The sequence below is a fragment of the Ammospiza nelsoni genome, chromosome Z (assembly GCF_027579445.1).
Source record: "Ammospiza nelsoni isolate bAmmNel1 chromosome Z, bAmmNel1.pri, whole genome shotgun sequence".
Taxonomy (NCBI): Eukaryota; Metazoa; Chordata; class Aves; order Passeriformes; family Passerellidae; genus Ammospiza; species Ammospiza nelsoni.
The window spans coordinates 74,586,644-74,606,797 of record NC_080669.1 but is presented as its reverse complement, the minus strand read 5'-3'; the positions used below and the strand labels follow the sequence as shown (position 1 = coordinate 74,606,797).

The 20,154-nt window shown below is 38.2% G+C and overlaps 1 protein-coding gene across 1 annotated transcript in view; it reads right to left on the bottom strand.

Annotated features, from left to right (window-relative positions):
- Window positions 1–20,154, bottom strand: part of OXCT1 (3-oxoacid CoA-transferase 1) — an 86,109-nt gene that overhangs the window by 42,476 nt on the left and 23,479 nt on the right. Inside the window, exon 7 of the mRNA XM_059492599.1 lies at window positions 13,742–13,802. Coding sequence (XP_059348582.1) covers window positions 13,742–13,802 — 61 coding nt within the window. The remainder of the gene's footprint in view (window positions 1–13,741; window positions 13,803–20,154) is intronic.

The window sequence follows — 20,154 nt, the reverse complement described above, 5'->3', positions numbered from 1 at the left end:
GATAGCTTTTCCTCTATTATTTCCAAACATTATCCTAAATGAACACAACACTGCAAACTGTATTTTGTCCTAGGGATTTCAGGTAAGCCTAAGGATCACTGACAACTGGAACACCTTTCCATGTTCTACCACTATGTGGAATAAGCATCAAATGTAACTAAAATTAAATATGTTCAAATACCTCCACAGTAGTAAAGAGGAATTTTGAAAAGGGATTAAGAATTTGCATGTAATATATGAAAAATTAACTGTCTTCCAGTTCTGCAAGTGAAATAATCAGCACGTTACACGGGAAAGGGAGAATTCAAGCAGAGGAAGTACAAACGCCATCTGAGTGCTCCAGCTCTCTCTCCCAGGGAACCGAATGATGAGGCACCATAGATGGGCTGCCTGCCATCAGCACAGCCAGAGATGAAGCTGAGCCAGCTGAAGTGACACCAGGATATCTGATGGCTATGGGAATCAGCACCCCAGTGCCTCTGGCCACTGCAAGGCATTGCCCCAGTAACCTCCTAGAGAAGAATGATACGGCAAATTCAATAGGAAGGACCATCACTGGGCGTATTCACTTCTCTTTCAGGTTTCATGTTCCTTTATGAGTCGGCTCTGTAACACCTCTGTAGATGAAGCCTCAAAGAGAAAGGCAGGAGCACATCCATATTAATAATTCAAAGGATGCGTGTGAGTTTTTCTCCTGCTCTGCTCTCATCATACATATGCTTCTGTTCTTTCTTCTCTGTACTCACCCTGCCTCAGGCTTTATTTTGTAACATACAGAAGAATCTTTGTAAACATCAAAAATCATTATGTGTCATCCCACCCAAGAGACACCAACTCTGGCAAAGCACAGAGAGGGAACTAATCAGGGCAGACCACCTCCTGTACTCTTTGTAATTAGAAAATCAAAATCCTCTGGTACCTTTTAGATGGCCTTGATCACATGTGTTCATCTTAAATCTTCATTTCATCAATGAACAAAAAGACAAAAAATGTTTACATCTTTGTAAACATTTTGTAAAAAGGAACTACGAGAGACCATGAGGTCTGACTTCCCTCTCCTGGGAAGGCTCTGATGCCTGATTCAAAAATCCTTTCATTGTTTGAAGAGTTTCACAGTACTGGAGATTTCTTCCTGGGCATAGTGTTCTTGCAAATCTTCTCTGATTGCTGACAGTGGAAGGAGGATGAATGAATTCAGTCCTTCCTAAACACTGATTTATCTGTAAGTACACCCAGAACATAAAAGCTGTTTTCCACTATGATTCACAAGAGCCTTCTGCCTTCCTTTTTGTATCAGCATTCAGAGGCAGTGGTCCTTTGCTTCACAATATCACTTCCTTCTGTAATTTACATATACTTTTCTCTTGTAAAGCAATTTTAATTCCTTTTCCTTACAGAAATTCAGCTATTCTTCTAGTTTTATTCCAGAATTTCTGAAGGCTCACAAAAAGAAAAAGGGAACCTTGATAGATATGGAAGTAAGAAAAGTAAATAAAGTAAGAAAAATAAAAACTATGGTTCCTTACCAAAAGTTGATAAGGAAATAACAATGACAAACTATTATGCCAAAACACTCAAAAATAAAAAAAGCCTTTGTTTCTAGTATGTTCCTTTTATCTATTTCTGCAGCCCAATTATGTACTTTATGATATGTTAAATATTTTCGGCTGGCTTATTTTTAAATCTGTTTTCCTAAAACTAAGCTATAACCAAAAACTGCAATTTAATTCCTTATTACAGAAAAAAAATCAAAAACATGTGTGCATGAAAGAAAAAAAGAGATGGGGAGAGAATCACAGCCTAACAAACCTATGCATTTTTAAGTAGCTTATTTTTATACTAACTTTATTAAATCTCTCTATCACTACCCCAATTATCCTAGTTCATTTCAGTTCTTCAAACTGAAATAATAATCATTCCTAGCAGAACATTAGTAAAACAAATCATTACAGTTGGTTAAATGTCCAAAATAACAAGAGGAATGAAATAAAATTTAGCCACTTAGATGCTCAAGACAAACTCATCAGTACACATCATCAGTTCACTACTGGAAGAGTCAAGATGTCAAAAATTCTTTGTAACATTTATAAAATCTTAAAATTAAAAAAAAATTAAAATACATAATAAGAGCTATAAGAATAAATTTTATGTGTCTGCATTCAAGATCACAGAAACTGTGATCAACCAACCATTCATGATGGTTAATGACAAACAATAGGGGAAAAAGTTAATATTAATTGTTTAGACTGAATTTCACAAATAGCTTTGATATTTTAAAACTGTGAAATATACTCTGAAGACAGTCCACTCGAAATTAAGACCACACTATACAAACTTTCTTACCTACAGAAAAAAGCAAAGCAGGTTACTACAGAGTTCTACAAGCAGGCAGATGAAACAGATGATCTTCTGAGTCGAATTCTTTCCTTTTGCAAGATCAGACAGACCGTGAAATTTCAACTGTCAAAATCCTACAGTAATGGAATGCTAGCCAGTCAATATCCCTACTGAAAAAGAGACTTTTATAACTTTAAAATCAAGCAACCACCAAATAGTTGATCAACATTTTGATCAACAATTACCACATTATGGTCATATTAGACTTCAAACAGACGTTTTCATGAGCTTACTGAAGGACAGGGAACAGTAAAAACCTGTAAAGTTCATATTTGTCAGAGAATCTTTCACACAATGAGCCTGGTCTGGGTCTCACTAAAGATGCACACTGAAGGTCTGCTTAGCCAAATAGTCCTTCTTAGCAACAGGATCTTAAAAGGCAGCGCGGTACTTCTGGTTATATTCTCCCAGCTGCCAGCAATGTGTCAACCGCAGGATGTCCTCAGCCAGAGGCTGGACATACATCACCTTCTTCATAGCTTCTGATGAGCCAGGAACTAATTGTTTTCATGAAACCCAAGAGACTCTATTGATGCATTTCTTAAATTTAACTATTATGTAAAACATTTCTTATTACCTATTGTAATTTCACTGTGTGCTCCCTTCTCTGTGCCATACAGAAATAGCACACAGCAGTTCTTTATTTGTCTGTTTCATGTTGTTGAAGATCTTATGCACCTTTATGTTTTCCTTCTTTCTAGTAGAGTGTTATCCTCTGTAAACACCACAGAGAAAAACAGTGAGATCTGTAGCCAGTGTGTTGTATCTGATGATTAGGAAAGCAAAACCGACATAAATCTCCTACATTTTCGTCATGTGGCTACAGATCCTCCTAAATCAGGAGACCCTCCTAGAATATACTCAATTCACATTTGTTTTCTCTGCTCTAAATCTCCTCAATTACCGCCTATACTTGTAGTTGCCTCAGGCTTAAGCTCCTCTCACACTTCTCTGCACCTGCTCCCTGTTTTCTTCAAGGGCCCCTTCCCATTGCACGCATTTGACATCTTCCTCCATGCTGTACTGCTGACAGCAAAGAAAACAGACAGCAGTAAATAACCAGCTCTAGATCCTCACACACAGCAACTCCAGGACATATACCACAAAGAAAAGAGGAAGCACACTTGATTATCTGCACTTGTAAATTATCTGCACTTGATTATCATGTACTTGTAAAGCTGTGCGCATGCATGAAAGAATAAGAAAAATTTAGCCACAAGTCTCTGAAGAGGGTCTCCCACACACATAGCACTACACTTCGGAAATTTATGAGCTAGTGACATATTAGCACAAAAAGGATACACAATAGTCTTAACTTTCAAGAACATGTTCAAAGTCTGAAGAAACTGACATTTCTCAAAAAAATTCTTCCATTAAATTGATGGGCTTGTTTGTTTGATGACTTGCACTAATGTCTATATAATTCTGTATCCACTAAAAAGTCAAAATGAAGATAGCTGTTTTCTTACCTCCTTAAATTCACTCATTTGCATTTTAGTCTATTATTTTATGGTAAAATTACCTGAATTGAAAGCATGAGAGATTACTTTAAGATCCAGCAGTCCAGCAGGCCCAGCATTACCAACCAAACCAGGCTCCTACAGCAGGTACACCTAGGGAATGATTCTTTCTGAAACGCTGTGGTTGCTCTGATATAAGTCATCAGTAACCTCCTGCTGGCTGTGATCACATTTTGTGACTTTTCCTTTCTTGATGAAATGAGGTGATAAAGCACTCAATTTGTATTCAATACCTAGGTTCTTAACACAAAATAAAACATAACCATCCATGTGGAATATATACAAAATCATCTCACATCTGGAGATAGAAATTTTGGAAAACTGTTTTTTTAGATTATGTATTATGTAATTATTTTTCAATCATAGAATTAAATAACGGGAGAAGAGCCAGAAGGCAACAAACAAAACTCCCACAATTTGTGAATATGGTCTTCATTTGCTAAGGGCCAATCAATAGCAGAAGAACCTATTTAAGCCATACTCAGCTGAATAAGGGGACTGACCTCATCCCAAATACTTCCACTCCAGAACACAAAAGCTTCTAACAACAGTAACTGTACTGGAATATAATTTGCTATTTCTGCAAACAAAACATATGTTGCTTTAAATACATTATTGCTGTACTTTGTTACTTATTTTCAAATTGCTTTAGATTGACAGCCTTTGAACTTATTAGAAGGCAAAAATAAATAAATTACTTTTTTATTAAAATTAATCCTTTGAACTTATTAGAAGGCAAAAATAAATAAATTACTTTTTTATTAAAATTAATCCTTTGAACTTATTAGAAGGCAAAAATAAATAAATTACTTTTTTATTAAAATTAATCACATTTTACCTGTAATAATTGAACTCCCAAAAAATCCCAACCATAATCACAACAAAAGATTTTCTTACTCACATCTGAGAATTGCAAATGAAAAGAGACAAGAAGAGCTCTCATATCCTACACATTCCAAGAAATGTAACTTAAAGGTCAGGAGATAGATTTCAGCTTTACTTTCAAAAGTAAACTAAGTGGAATTTAAATACTGAAGTGAGAAGTAGAAAAGCAAAATAAAATTAAGAAAAAACCCAGAGATTTCATTGCACTATCAAAGGTGGGTTTTGTACTTTAAAATCTATTTAAGCACAATCAAACCCCACTCAGATTCAAGGAATATCTCTAACTAAGGATCAGACCAGAGCATGCTCAGCAGGAGATACACAGCAACGTAATACCAACATAAAACAATGCATTAGCAGCTGATTTGTAGCTAATTCTGTTGCTGCTTCTCTCCGGTAAGAAAAAGAAGCCCTGCAGGTATTTCAGTAAAAGTAACAAAAAGGTATCTTCATCCAAAAAAGGCATGTTCTATGCATGCATCTATAAGTTCTCCTACTTTCAGATGTTCATTAGAGACAGTGGTGATTTTCAAAGAGTTCTGGAAGCTACTTGACATGCTACTGCTTTGTTTCTCAAAAAGGAATTAGTGTGGTCCATTCCACCTTCAGAATGACAGCAGATATCCCAACCTCCCAAAATATTGAAGATAAACTTCTCCATAGTTTTGAGGAAGAAATTAGTCAGGGTACCTTTCAAGGGAAAAGTTTGAAAGAAAGAAAACAATTGATGTGGCTTAGACACTTTCAACAGACCACAGAAATATGGATATAAAGAGAATGTCAGTAACATATTCTAAGAAGAATTAAAGTTTTCTTGCACTTAATTGTTATCCTTCCTAAAAGGTGCCTGGAAAAGAGAGCAATAGACACATATGGAAATTAAAAAAGCCCTAAGAATAAAGTATTTATAAAAGCACTTTTTTATTATTTGAAGCTGGCAGAAACATTTAAATCAGTCCTTTAAACTACAAAAATGGAATTTTTTGCTTATCATAGCCTTACAAGAAAATTCAAATTTCACTAGAAATGGTGAAAAATTGTCTTGAGCACAAGTGCCCCTTATCCCACTGCTTATAGAGCCAACTGAATACATACCTTCCCCATTCTAATTGGGATTATTTCACAGAATCACTTGAGTCAGAAGGGACCCACAGGAATCATGGAATGAAACTCTTAAGTGAATGGCCCATATGGGGATCAAATCCACAACTCTTTGCCTTTCTCCACTTCCTTCAGCAACAAGAAGACTGATAAAATACACTTGACTTATTCCAAAGATTAACGAAAAGGAGGAGTATGCTTGTTTCTCTGTAATGAAATCCAGGAACACACCTGTTCAAACATGGAGTTGCTTTAAGATTTGTTTAGTTATTGCTCACTCCAGATGAATCAGAAGTTGCAAACTAAGGATCTTAGTTTATATTCATGGGAATATAAATGGGAGTGCATTTCTACACACCAGACACCTTGAATGCAAGTTCTCTATAACAGAACTTAATAATATTTTGGGGAGGAAACTAAAAAGAAAAGACAGGAAAACTAGGAAACTGTTTAGGACACAGAAAAGGAAAACTATTCTGTTGTCCTTGTTCATTTGTTTACCATCACCTGCAGTCATTATTTTACCATTGTCATGCAGAAAAATCAGTATGATTTAAGTCAAGCCAGTCTTCATATCGCAACCCATTACTTCTCTTTAAATATTCACTTTTTTACTGAGTAATTCCATAGCATTTGCAGGGGATGGATTCTGCAAGAGCTAAAAGGATGCTGCTAACATCTGATCTACTGATTCAATTACTCAAAAATTTTCACTCCAGCAATAGTTATGAGGCTGCAGCTTTTCAAATCTCCTATGTTGATCACCTGAAAAGACACATTTGCTTCATGTCAGAATGCAATTTTTTGGAAGATTTTCAGTTTGGATGTTAAATCTTTCTCATTCTACGCTAGAAATCTTCATCAGAGATGTTAATAGCACAGAAAATAAATTAATGCTGTAAGACACCAGGATAGATGCCTGTAAATTCCTTGAATCATGCGTAGAACTCTCCCGCATTTTCAGTCCTATAATAACACATGATTTTAAATGCAATGACAGTTAAGTCATTGATTGATTCACATATCTTATACACAAAGCAGAGCTGAAAATTTAGAGCATTTTAAATTTAATTTTCAAATTTTCATGATAGAAGACACGAGTACTGTTAGTGAAATATACTTCAAATGCACAGTCTATGAGGCTTTCTATAAAATGTTATGAAAAACCCTCTAAATTTAGCTTTAGAAGCAAACAGAGGCTTTCCATCAGTTTCTCCCGCACACTTACTGCAGATTGCCAGGAAGTATCTACTGATCAACTGCGAGCTTCCTTTTTCTTGTTCTTATTGAATGTCATATTTGTTCTTAACATATGTGACAAGGATAAAAGGATTTTTTTCATTGAAGAATACATTCACATCTGCAATGAACTTATGAAGCTGAATGCTGAGAAAACTCATGATACACATTCAAAAAAGTATAATTTAAAAAGGAATAAAATATAAGAGACAGATAAAAGAAAAAAAACAAATTCAAATCTTCCAGCAATGTATTATAAAGAGGTAAAATTACCTGAACAGCAGTCAGCAACAATTTGATCTGCTATGAATTTTAACTACTTAATATTCACTACCTGAGCAACAAAGTGCCAAATCTGAAGCCATTTAATTAGATGTTATATATAAAAGAAAAGCAATTGTAGGAAAAAAAAAAAACTCAACAACCAGGAAATAAAAGAACAACAGCTAAAAAACCAACATAAAACTCCATCCAAACAAAAAACATCCACAAACCCCACATTGCAAAATTAAATCTCAAAGGAGTTTATTCCCATGAAATCATAGAACAGTCACAGAATACAATATGCTGTGTTGGAAAGCACCCATTAGGATCATCAAGTCAAACTCCTGGCCTGGCAGAAGACACTCCAATAATCACATCATGAATCAGAAACATGTTAGCTAAATGTGACAAGAACTACCATATGAACTACCTTCTAGCCCAGTACTACTTATATTCCAGTACTTTTCTAATAATTCAAAAAGGGTCTGTGCCACAGCTGTACAAATGTTTTGTTGTTCTGTTCTGTTTTTAATAAGCACATGCACACACAGAAGCAAGGAACAAAATACATTGAAGAGAAATAAAAGCAACAGAAGAGTACTCAAGTCTGGGAGCAGGATTCTTTTTGGGAAACTAAAATTGTTGAGGCAATGGTGTGTAAATGTTTCTAGGAGCTGATTTTCCAAAACAATACTGGTGGTCCCTGAATTTCAACTCCAATCCTTTTCTGATTTGCTCTTTAACTTTCCATGACTGGCATCGTTATGGCTGCCAAACTGGTTGTTAACATTGCTCAGAACTGTAGGAGAAACGGCATTAAGCTCTTCAGCCTTCATTGTAACCTGCACAGATAATTTTAGTCCCTTCACTGAATGGTGAATGAAGTATTCTTGGTCTCCCAGTCAACTATGTATGTATTCTTAAAAAGATTTCTTGCTACTTTCAAGTATTCTTTATTTTGTATTGGGCTGGATATTTCTTAGAAGCTTAAGCTTTTTGGTTTGCTTTGGCTTTGTAATGCTTAGTCTCAGACATCTGAGCTTGGATCTCACTTTCTATCATGTTTCTTTTCTGTGTTTGAGATTACAATGACTGTGATCAAGGTCAAACTCCTACTGCTCTTCCAATACTTCCTCCACATTGGAAAATTTTATTCTCAAACTCATTAACACAGTCCTTCCCTAACTTCATTTCTTCTTTGCTATACCTCCCAGAAGGTTTCATCAATCCAAGTCTATGAAATCAGTCTTCCCAAGAGACATTCCTGATATTTTGCTATTTTCCCTTCTACACTTTAGAAGAATCATGAGCCTGTATTTCAAAGTTGCTCTCCCACAAATGTCCACTCAAATCTTTCAACTAAGATTCCTCTGGGAAAGGTTATTGTAATGTCTATACATTATATTTGGGTTATCTAAATTTAGACCCACAGGCATCCCTGACTCAGGATTTAGCCAAGGCCTAGGCATGTAAATACACTTATGCAGTCAAAAGCCCCGACTACCTACCTACATATTCAAGATAAAAAGCTTTATATATTTATTTTATATATACACACACACATATATATGCATGCACACACTTATATATATAATGTATTATAGGAGCATATTATGGCAACTAGAATTCTACTGTCACTAAAAGCAGCTGGTAATGTGGCAGGACTAAGAAGTTCAGCGTCCATCCTGTGACAAATGGGATTCTCAAAAAAAGCCTCTCTCCCACTGCACATCCATGGGACCCTCCCTCACAACCATTGCCTAAACACCCACAGACTCATCATTGAGCAGTTAAATAATATCAACAAAAGCTATAGCAACACAAAAGTTCAGTGGCTACAGCATTTGAACAGAACTTTAATTCTACATCTGTGTCTATTTATTTCTATTTAATTCTATTCTATGTCTATTCTGAACTGTGGTTTCACAGAAACACACACTAATGTAAAGTGTGTGAGGGCACTCTGTGCCCGTCCCAAAGCCGTCCCCTACCAGGCTTCACTTTTGAGTTCCATGGCTAGAGCATCCAGGTAACAAAAAGTTTCTATTAGATTACTGTTTCACTTTAAAGTGGTACTTACAGGTTTTTCATAGTAAACTGTCACTGCGTAAAAATCTTGAAGAGTTTTTCAGAAAAGAGCTGTGCATGTGAGGAAAGTTTTGCCATTGTTACAAGCATTTGGAGGTATAGACATACACACAAAAAAAGGTTCATTTCAAGTTTCCTCAATAAAACCAAATGCCATGATTTAGCACAGATAACATGATACAAATAGCTTATTTCAGTCTGATTCTGTCCCTTAGTGCCATGCAGTTCATTGTACCTGAGAAAATGGTGCTCACTGATGTGGCTGTGTGGTTACTAGGCAACCAGAGATAAAATGCAGGGCCTAATGATTTTTATTTAATGCATTTTTATGAGAAAGTACACTCTCTTTTCCCTTGATATTATTTGAGGTGTAAATGTTATTTACCCAAGGAGATATATTTAGCCATCCTCTGTGATCTGAACAAGAAAATTATTCAAACTGGATATTCAAACAGTCAGTCAATAAATATTTCTAAACATATTGACCATTACCACTACCAAAGACTTTCATGGTGGCAGTGGCTGAGCTCTCAAATCACTTCACCAGTGAAAAATATTCAGTAGATATCACAGCAGAGAATAAAAAGAAAACAGATAGAGCTTGGGGTCATTTGGGACAGTTACAGACATTTATGTACTCTTTTCTGTGGCAGAAAGCAGGAGCCCAAGCCTGTATCACCCTTTCCCACGTTATCATGACACCACATCTGGCAAGGTCACACCATGCTTTCTACTGTGACTTGGGTAGCCCCAATTCCCTAAAAAAAGAGGTGTCATTACCAAAGTCCCAGTGAGGTTCTGGTCAGAGGCGTCTCTACAGGGAGATACACATGTTAAGAAGCACTCTGTTATCACAGCCCTAACCCTAGGAGTCTAGGCACACATCCAAGAGCCCTTCCTGCAACTCCAAGCTGCCTCACAGTTCATTTCCCATCACAAAATTCTATGGCTCTGTTGAGGGTCCTGACAGCAGTGACACCTCCTCAATTCAGTTTCACCTTCCTTCATTAAACAGGGTTGGAAGTGCTACCACATCTTAAACATCACACAAGCTCTCAAGTTTTTTCACAGGCCATGCTCTTCATATCAGTCTTTACAAGGGCTGGTGGCTTGTATGTAACTTCTGACCATTGAGTTTCTTTTGTATTGGCCAATTTCTCAACCCTCCCATCTTTGTTACAGGAGCAGGAAAGTGTTTATAGCTCTGAAAAAAACAACCTGAAAGCCTCAGGTTGAGCATGTGTGTGAGAGCTCAGGTTCAAACAAAGCTACAGGTCTAGCTGCATGCTTAACTTCTGCAAGTTCTGCAAGCTGAAGTGAGAAGCGATGAACTCCCTGCATCACTTCACTTTTATATATAAAGCCAAAATAACTGATGCTACCAACATTATTTAGCATTTGTCTCTGCAAAGGTTAACTTCCAAGTAACAGGAATCATGCAATACAGTGGAATTTTTTTTGACCTTTAATAATGGGTCACCTTCAAATTAAAGTAGAAATTCCACTGGACTTGACACAGTTAGATTTTTATAGACAGTTATCTGTTCCTCATATAACCCATCCTTATTTTCTTGACAGCAGATTCTACTCCCTCTCACTTAGATAAACAAAAGAGATGCATGCAACAGTTAAAAAAATTTGTGCAGATCAGTAAGCACTTGTTGCATTTAATTAGAAGCTTACAATCAATGTATTTCTGATCCCAAAATGAGTACTGATTGGCTACTTCTGACCATTTCCCTATTCAAAATAAACAAGGCTGAAAGTTTTATCTGCCATTTTAAAAATCAGTAATTCTTCACTGCATGTCCCAAATATAACAGGTAACAGTCTGACTTCCTCCTTCTTCAGACACCACTATGTGCAGCCAATCTTGCTTCTCACAATACAAGAGAATTTTTAAGCAAACAATAGCTATCAGCCTGTGAGTCGGAGAAGTGGGGGGTTTTTATTTCTTATCTCCTTTTCTTTTATCCTTCACATCGACAGAATTTGTCTGCCTCTGAATTGTTACAATTATTAAGTGTCTGTCTGTACTTCAGATAAGAGTGTATAAAACACCACACAGACTAAAACTAGAGAAAAACAGCATTAAGTAAAGAAAAAAAAGTCCTTCACTGTGTATGCATGTCAGATTTCACATCTCCCCAGGTTAACTTTGCAGGACATGTTAACAAATGTTATTTCCAGTTAACTTTCTGTTTTCAACAAGTTCACAGATACACTGAGATTGGATTTCCAGCAGTTTATATTTCATTAGTATCTTACTATGCCAAATGCCATACCATATTTGTATCAATGATCAGAAACTAAAGTAAACCTCAGCAAGTGGGAAACAATCCTGAAAACCCCAATTAATCACTTTATCTTTGAAGACAAGCCTGACCTGCAGCTATTTTGATGAAAAGGAGCAGAATTGGCTTCAAGTCTCTACTCCTAGGTACTAGAACTGTCTGCTTAAATTCAGTTAAATGTTCAGTCAGTTACAGAAACAGAGCTGGGAACAAGCACCAGAATCTGGAAATCCCTCCTGCCAAGACAGTATCTGAATTACTACTCCACACAAACCTTTTTCTTCTCCCTGTAAGTGGGTTTGAGAATTTCAATCTTCAGCCCTGACCAACTTCAACTAAAATTTTTAGTTGCCTCAGTTCCCTATTGATGAGCTAAGACAACTTAAACTGCTCAATGCTGAGGATGTACTAGACACCATACAGAGACATTTCCTTCTCATTCCCTGGGTTTTAACTCTTACACCCAAACACAACATTCTGAATTCCACTTTGAAAGGGTGACATTTAGAAGTTAAGTCAAGGATGGTTCAAAATATTTGTCCTAAATCTGTGGTTTTGTATCTTCATCTAATTTGTCCATAAAAAGCAGAATTGCAAAGTAATATTAATAACGCATCTTGCAAAAAGATTGACAGTTTTTTAAATGGTATTGAAAATGCAATAAGACTCACAGTGGACACAGTTCACAGCAGATCTACTAACAACTGATAAATGGAATTACAGCAAGAACGATGTCACATCAGCTGCTCACTGACAAGAAAATTCTACCCTATCATACATGGATAGAAGAGCAGAAAGAGAGAAAGAAATGGAATGTAGGTGGAAGGCTTTGATCTACTTAAATTCTTTAAATGCCAGACTGAGCAAGGTATAAAGGACAAGTGTCTAGAAGAAAAGATTCTTTATTTAATTTTTAGATAGAAAAATACTTGAAACCGTTCTTTAAAACAAAACATGAGAATGTTTTGCTGTATTGGCACTGTAAGTCGTGGCAAATGTCATGGTATTTTTTGTGATAGTTCTGTAAGGCACAAAGAAATAACTAAAGTTCCCAAATGTACTATCCAGAGATGCTTATATAACAAATATATTTTCCAAATAACATCTTACAAACAAACAAACAGACAAAACCCCGAGCCAACCCCCAAACAAAACAAACAAAAAACCCTGAAGAAATAACAGCCTCTTCCATAAACCATTTTCTAGAAATAGTCCAGAAGAGTTTGTCTTGATCTTACTGCCAAACTGCATTTAGCTTTTATTAGGCATATAAAAAAACTTAACAGAGAGTGAAGAAAAAGCTAAGCGAGCAGTCTATCTTTTACATATTGCTATGCCTTAGCAACTCTCCAGGCACCAATATTTTTTTCAGAATAGGCTGCTACATGTTTTTAAATATTCTCATTTCAGACAAAGAAAAAGGGCAAAAAGAATGGAAGAAACTTCTAGATCAGCTAGTTCATCCTCATTCTCAAGACACAGCCAAATGTCTGTATCTCATTATGGACTGGTATTTATGTAATTTATTACGTTTTAGAGACCACAACTGTGATAGCTCTGTGGTTTGCCTAATCTATGTTGTTATGTACTTGATTATATTTTCAAGAAGTTTTGCATAAAGTCTTATGTGAATCTTCTCAAACAGAGCCTAAGCCTACTCTTTTCCTCTTTCATCCATGAATTACTTTATTTAACAAATTTGAAGGCTCTTCTTTGTTTCCCTTTCAAAGGCTGATCACAGCAAACACAAAGTCCTGCTCAGCATCAGTTGTACAGCAACAAAGAATTACTCAGCAAAGCAGAGCACAATGTCAGGAGAAGGCAATCCAAGGAGAGAGGTTAGACCAATGACCCTGATTTGAAATCCCCCCAGCCTGTCTCCAGAATACCCTATAAGGTAAAGGGGTATGTTGACTATACCAGTATAGGGCTTACTATGTTTCAATTCCCTACCTCCACTACAGTGGTTTTTGCAGCTTTGCACATAGGTTGGTTGAAATTTCTTGCAGTTTTCCTGAAAAATAAAACAAAAAAAAAAAAAGAAAATTAATAAATATTTAAGGCCATAATAGCACAATTAAGGGCTTTTCAGAGATAAGCTACTAGAGGAATGTCTGTATTTTAAGCATCACAAAGCTTTTTGCCAAATAGATGAAAAACTAATAAAAAAAGTGTAAGGGAGAAAAAAGTATTGAGGAATTGTGTTAGATGCATCTGAAATGAAATCATATTTTTCTACATTAGGAAGTATTTATTACAGCTCTTTTGACTTTAAATCAGCGCACTGTTTAATTGAAATTGGGTATGTCAACTGATATCTTTATTTATTGGATCCAAAAGCAGCAGCAAGCTGGACTTTGTACAATGCCATTTTTTCACTACACAAGGAATGAAATTAATCTCCACAGGGGACCAGTACCAGGCCTAACAATCTCTCAAGCAAGCTTTCCTAACTCAGACTAGGATTTCAGATAGCACTTTACTCAGTAGTAAATGTAATCCAATTTTCTTAATTAAAAACCAACAAACAAACAAAAATACCACCCAAAACCCACAAAAAAAAAAAAATTAAAGAAAAACACCAAAAAACCCAACAAGATAAAAAACCCCAAATCTCTGTCAGTTTTGGCACTCACTCTAAGACTCTGGCATTCACCCTAAGTACTCCCACAGAGCATTTCTGTATAAAGGAAAAAGAACCTCTAGAGAATAAAAGCAATACTTAACATGTATACCTGTGCAACTGTACCAAGATCCTAGGAGCACAGGGGAAACAAGTGATCTGTGTCAGCCACTCCATGTGTTTTCAGAAAACAAACAAAGCAGCGTGGCACACTTAATAATTAAGAAATACTATAAAGGCTTTAATGGTGTTCCACTGATAGCTTCACAGCATTTTTCTCTGTTAAAAAGCAGAATTTCTGAAAATTTTTCCTCAAAATCCATGAAACCAGGTTTCAAAACAAGACAAAACCTCCTTTCCCACAGAAACATTTTTTCCCCCCGACCATTCCTGTTTCACAGACTCACAGAATCATTTAAGCTGGGTAAAAGCTCTTAAGACGAAGGAGTCCAGCCTGCAGGGGCTCTCCCCTGCCTCCCCCGGGGCCAGCACCGTGCCCAGCGCCGCAGCCGCTCCGAGCCTCGGGGCGCTGCTGCCACCGCCTGGCTCGGGGGCAGCGCCGAGAGACGCGGCCAAGGCCCGGCACCACCGGCATCCCAGCGCACATACCGACACCATCACAGCTATACCCGAAGACACCTGTCTTGGGCAAACCCCGTTTTATTGGCAATATATAGCAGCTGTGAAGCCTCTAACAAAGGGTCAACCCTGTCCTGGGGGCATCAGGCACAGCATCGCAGGCTGGGCAAGGGAGGGGATTGGCCCGCTCTGCGCTGCGGCAGCCTCAGCCTGAGTGATGGGGGCAGTTACTAAACTGTTAGAGATTGTGCAAAGGGGGGTCACAAGGATGATGAAGGGCCTGGTCTGTTCAGCCTGGGGGAGACTGAGGGGGCACCTCACTGCAGCTACGTCTTCCTTGTGAGGGGACAAGGAGGGGCAGGCACTGATCTCTGCTCTGTGGTGACAGTGACAGGGCCGAGGGAATGGCCTGAAGCTGAGTTAGGGAAGGTTTAAATTGGACATCTGAAAAAAGTTTTTCACCCAGAGAGCAGTGGTCACAGCACCAGCCTGACAGAGCTCAAGAAGTGTTTGGACACCACTCCCAGGCACAGGACGTGACTCCTGGGGATGGTGCTGTGCAGGGCCAGGGGCTGGACTTTGATGATCCTTGTGGGTCCCTTCCAACTCAAGATTCTGTGATTCTATGAATATCTTCTGCCCATGGGTCTTTTTGGTGGCTATACACACCCAAAAGAAGTATGTAACAATAAGAAACAAAAGAAATATGTAACAATAAGAAACAAAAGGAAAAAACCCCACAATGTGAATTTATACTCTCCTCTGAGAGACAAAAACAATGCTAGTTAGTAGTGATTCAGGAAAAACTCCCCTAAAGTAGGCAGAGTAGCAAATGAGAAGAAAAACAGAGATAGAAAACCTGAATTAAAATAGCTAAGAAATGGATACAGATGGGGGAAAGGAAGATGACAAAACAATTCAATATTTCATCCCAGGTAACTACTTTTCTGAGCCAAAGACTTTCTCTAGATTGTAGGGGCTACTCTTGCCAGTAAAAGAAACTGATATAAAATTATTTTTACATAGGGAGAAAACTACAAGAAAACATTTCATAATGTTAATTTGACATTAAGAAGAGCTAATGGTCTCTAATCTGACGTAATTTATAAAAGCTTCTGCCATTTGAACTGTTCTTGAGTTAGGTAAAGTTGTTTCAGAAGCAGCAATCTTTTACAGGATCAAAGGCTTTATTTCTAAAGAACACACCATCCAGAAGTTTTATGGGATCAAAGGCTCTTATATAAAGAGCACAGCATCCAGAAGAAAAAAAAACAAAACAGAAGCACTACACTACACTACACTTATTTTCCAACACAGAATAATGTTAACGAGTTAGCAGTAGGAAATTCAAAAACTAGCTAGACAAATTTGCATTTTTATTTTAAGAAAAATTTCTGGACATCTAGATTCAGCAACGTCTACAAAGTTCCATTGTTCCACTGGATTTCTAAGCTCACCCAAAAGCATGACATCTTTTCTCCCAGAGGCAAAAGATAGCAAACTAGCTCATAGCAGACTAAACCAACAAACTACATCCACTACATACCCAGCAATATGAAGATGCAGAGACACCTCAGGTATGAGCTGAATTTAGGTATTGCAGAACCAGTTGAAGCATGAAGAGATGACCTGACATGACTCTCACAGAAGAGGCTCTGACTCAGATCATCCCTTCAACATTTCCACTTCTTTGTCAATAGTCTATTTTCATCACCAACAAGCCACATATTAGCTTGTAAAGCCGAGGTACATGGGGACAGAACAACTAGAAGAATGGGACCAGGTGAAAAGGGAGGGGAGCCAAAGGAGACAGACAAATCACTCTCCATGATATTTGAAAAGTCATGGCAGTTAGGTGAAGTACCAGGTGACTGGAAAGAGGGAAAGATGATTCCCATCTTTAAAAATTATATAAAGGAGGACCCCAGGAAGTACTGACCTTTCAGCCTCACCTCTGTGCCCGGGAAGATCATGGTGGATACTCCTAGAAGGGGTGCTAAGTGGCAGGGAGGACAGGGTGATGATTTAGGAGAGCCAGCAAAACTTCACTTCTGTTAGCCAAGTCCTGCCTAACCAATGTAGTGGTCTTGTATGATGGAGTGACTACATCAGTGAATGGGAAGTGGTTATAGATGTAATTTATCTACACTTCTGTAAAGCCTTTGACGTGGCTTTAGAGCCCCACAACATCATTGTATCTAATCTGGAGAAAGATGGATTCGACTGCATAGACTGTTTGGTAGATGAGGAATGGGTTCAACAGTCACACCCAGAGGTTAATGATCAATGGCTCAGAGACCCAGTGGACATCTGTGACAAGTGGTGTCCCTCAGGGGTCTCTACTGGGACCAGTGTTATTTGATACCTTCAATAATGACACAGAATCTAGTGCATCCTCAGCAAATTAGCAGAGGACACCAAGCTGAGTGGTGCTGGTGACACTTCTGAAGAATGAGATACCATCCAGAGGCACCTGGACAAGCTGGAGAAGTGGCCCTTTGGAATCTGATGAGGTTTAACAAGGCCAAGTGCTGGTGCTGGGTAGTGCTGCACCTGGGTAGGAACAACCTCACTATCAGCCCAGGCTGGGCATGAGCAGCCCCAGAGCAGCCGTGCCCAGAAGGGCTTGGGGGTGCTGTGGGTGAGAGGCTGCACATGGCCCAGCCATGGCACTCCCAGCACAGAGAGCCAAACGTGTCCTGGGCTGCACCCAGAGCCCCGTGGGCAGCAGGGCAGAGAGGGGATTCTGCCCCTCTGCTCTGCTCTGCTGAGACCCACCTGGAGCACTGCATCCAGAGCTGGGGTCCTCTGAACAGGAGGGACAGGGACCGGCTGGAGCCAGTCCAGAGGCTACCAAGATGACCATAGGTCTCACACAAGGAAAGGCTGAGAGAATTTGAATTGTTAAGCCTGGAAAAGAGAAGGCTTCAGGTGACCAAATTACAGCCTTCCAGTACCTGAAGGGAGTATTCAACATAGATGGACTTTTCACAAGGGCATGTAGCAACAAAACAGGGAAAATGGCTTCAAGGTGAAAGAGTGGAGCTTTAGTTTTGATATGAGAGAGAAATTCTTTACTGAGGGTGGTGAGAAAATGAAACAGGTTGCCCAGAGAAGTTGTGGATGCCCCATCCCTAGAAGTGTTCAAAGCCAGGCTGGATGGACCTCTAAGCAACCCAACTAAGTGAACCGTCTTCCTGCCCACAGCTGGAGGCTGGAACTGGATGCTATTTAAGATCCCTTCCAAACCAGGCCATTCTGGGATTCTCTGACTATCCATAGAAGTACTCCCTGATGCTGTTCCTAATGAGCAAAGCCTCAAGAGGTTAAGATCTTTCTTAGACAAAAGCTAACCATTGTTCAGTGGTGCAGAATAGTTCACTCAGTATGAAGATGCCTGAAATGAAATCCACCACAACAAGCTGTAAGGGACAAAAGATCTGCGACCCATGAAGTAGAACTTTGAAAAAAACCAAACAGTTTTAAAAGCAGCTTTCTAAAAAGTTGATGCCATTCTGAATTCCAGGACAACAGCATAGCTTAATGTATGAGAATAGGAAAAAAAATAATGCCAGTCTGTGGTCCAAGTAAGGGTACTTTAAGTACACTTACACTTACATCCTCTACATTTATAAAAGCTCTTAGCTTGACAGCGATTAACAGTTTGGCAGACACACCATGCTACTGGCTTGACACTGTCACAGGAAACAACTATGAATAGTACCACACTGCTGTGAAAGTGGTAGCAAACAGCAAGTTATAAGATGACCCTGTGTTTCTCTGTTCTGTGTTATCAGATAATCTTGTCTTATCCAGAAACAGAATAGGTCACTGCTTATCATAAACACATTCCTTTGAGCTAACAATATTCTCTATGGAATAGAACACCAGATGATGATCAGTTTCCATCTTCAGTTAGTTACAGTGGAAGGGAGGAGTCAAGATTTTTAGGTCTTCACTCCAGATGGAAGTAGTATCTGTTATCAGCTGTATTGTGTGAATGTGGGAGACAACGAAGACTTCTGAAATGAAAAGCAAGAAGGAAAGGGAGAGAGAACAAGAGAACATAAAGAAGAGGGGGAAAGGAGAACACAACCAGTCTTTCCATGGAGAATGAAAGAACTTTTGAGAAGTATCTACTATGCATCAGTATGCATCAGTAGAAAGATACAGGATAAAAGCACACAGAGTAGTGGCTCAGGATCAAAGACAAGGCCAAGGGGGGAGAGTTTCCTGTATTCAATGTACCAGGCCCTACAGAAAGCAGTTTAGCAGCCATCAAATTCATCTGTACACATACAAGAAAGTTCAGCTTTCAATCAGAAACCGTATTATCTTGCCAATGGGCAAGTCAAGATGCCAAGTGTTGGGCAAAATAAAAACTTAATTATAAGTTTTCAAGTATTTTAATTTAGTATTAATTATGTGGCTATATAAATATATATGTATAGATATACACATAAAGAAAAGCATTACTTTATGGGTGTTATTTTGTTCACATATTTTTCAGTTGTTTTTCCAACTCCTTGTTTGTTCCATACAGACTCTCAATCAGCATGTGCTTGTAATAATCTGCACATGGTAACTACAACACTCACCTTTTCATCTGATAGCCATAAGACAAACAAATAAAAACCAGGCATTAAACATAAGCAAACCTCTCCCCTGCTTCAGTCCAGGCCAAACCAGAACACAAACAGAGCAACCCATATAAAAGATCTTCCCAGTAGTGCAACATCAAACTTTTCATTGCAAAGATGTTTAAATTCATATGATGCCTTTCCCTACACCACTGGTGATGATGAAATAAACTTTAAACACATCTTTCTTTAGACAGAATCAGGTTTCCCATCACTGACTGGCCAGTAAACTGACTCAGTTTCCTTCTCTTCTGTTGTGCATGAACCTGTACTTCTTGGGTAAGCCTTTAATTGCTCAAGAAAAAGGACCCAAACTAGCATGAATATTGAAAGAAAGAGAATGTCACTAAGTTTCTCAACAATCAAACAATCATCATAATGACTTTGGTCTGCTGTGCCTCATTTTTAACTATGAATGCTTTACTTCACAGCTATGTTTGAACTCTCAAAAGTCATTAGAAAAAGCAATTACATTTTGGTGTTTTATAGCAGTGTAATTTGACAGTAGGGAAAGACAACATGAA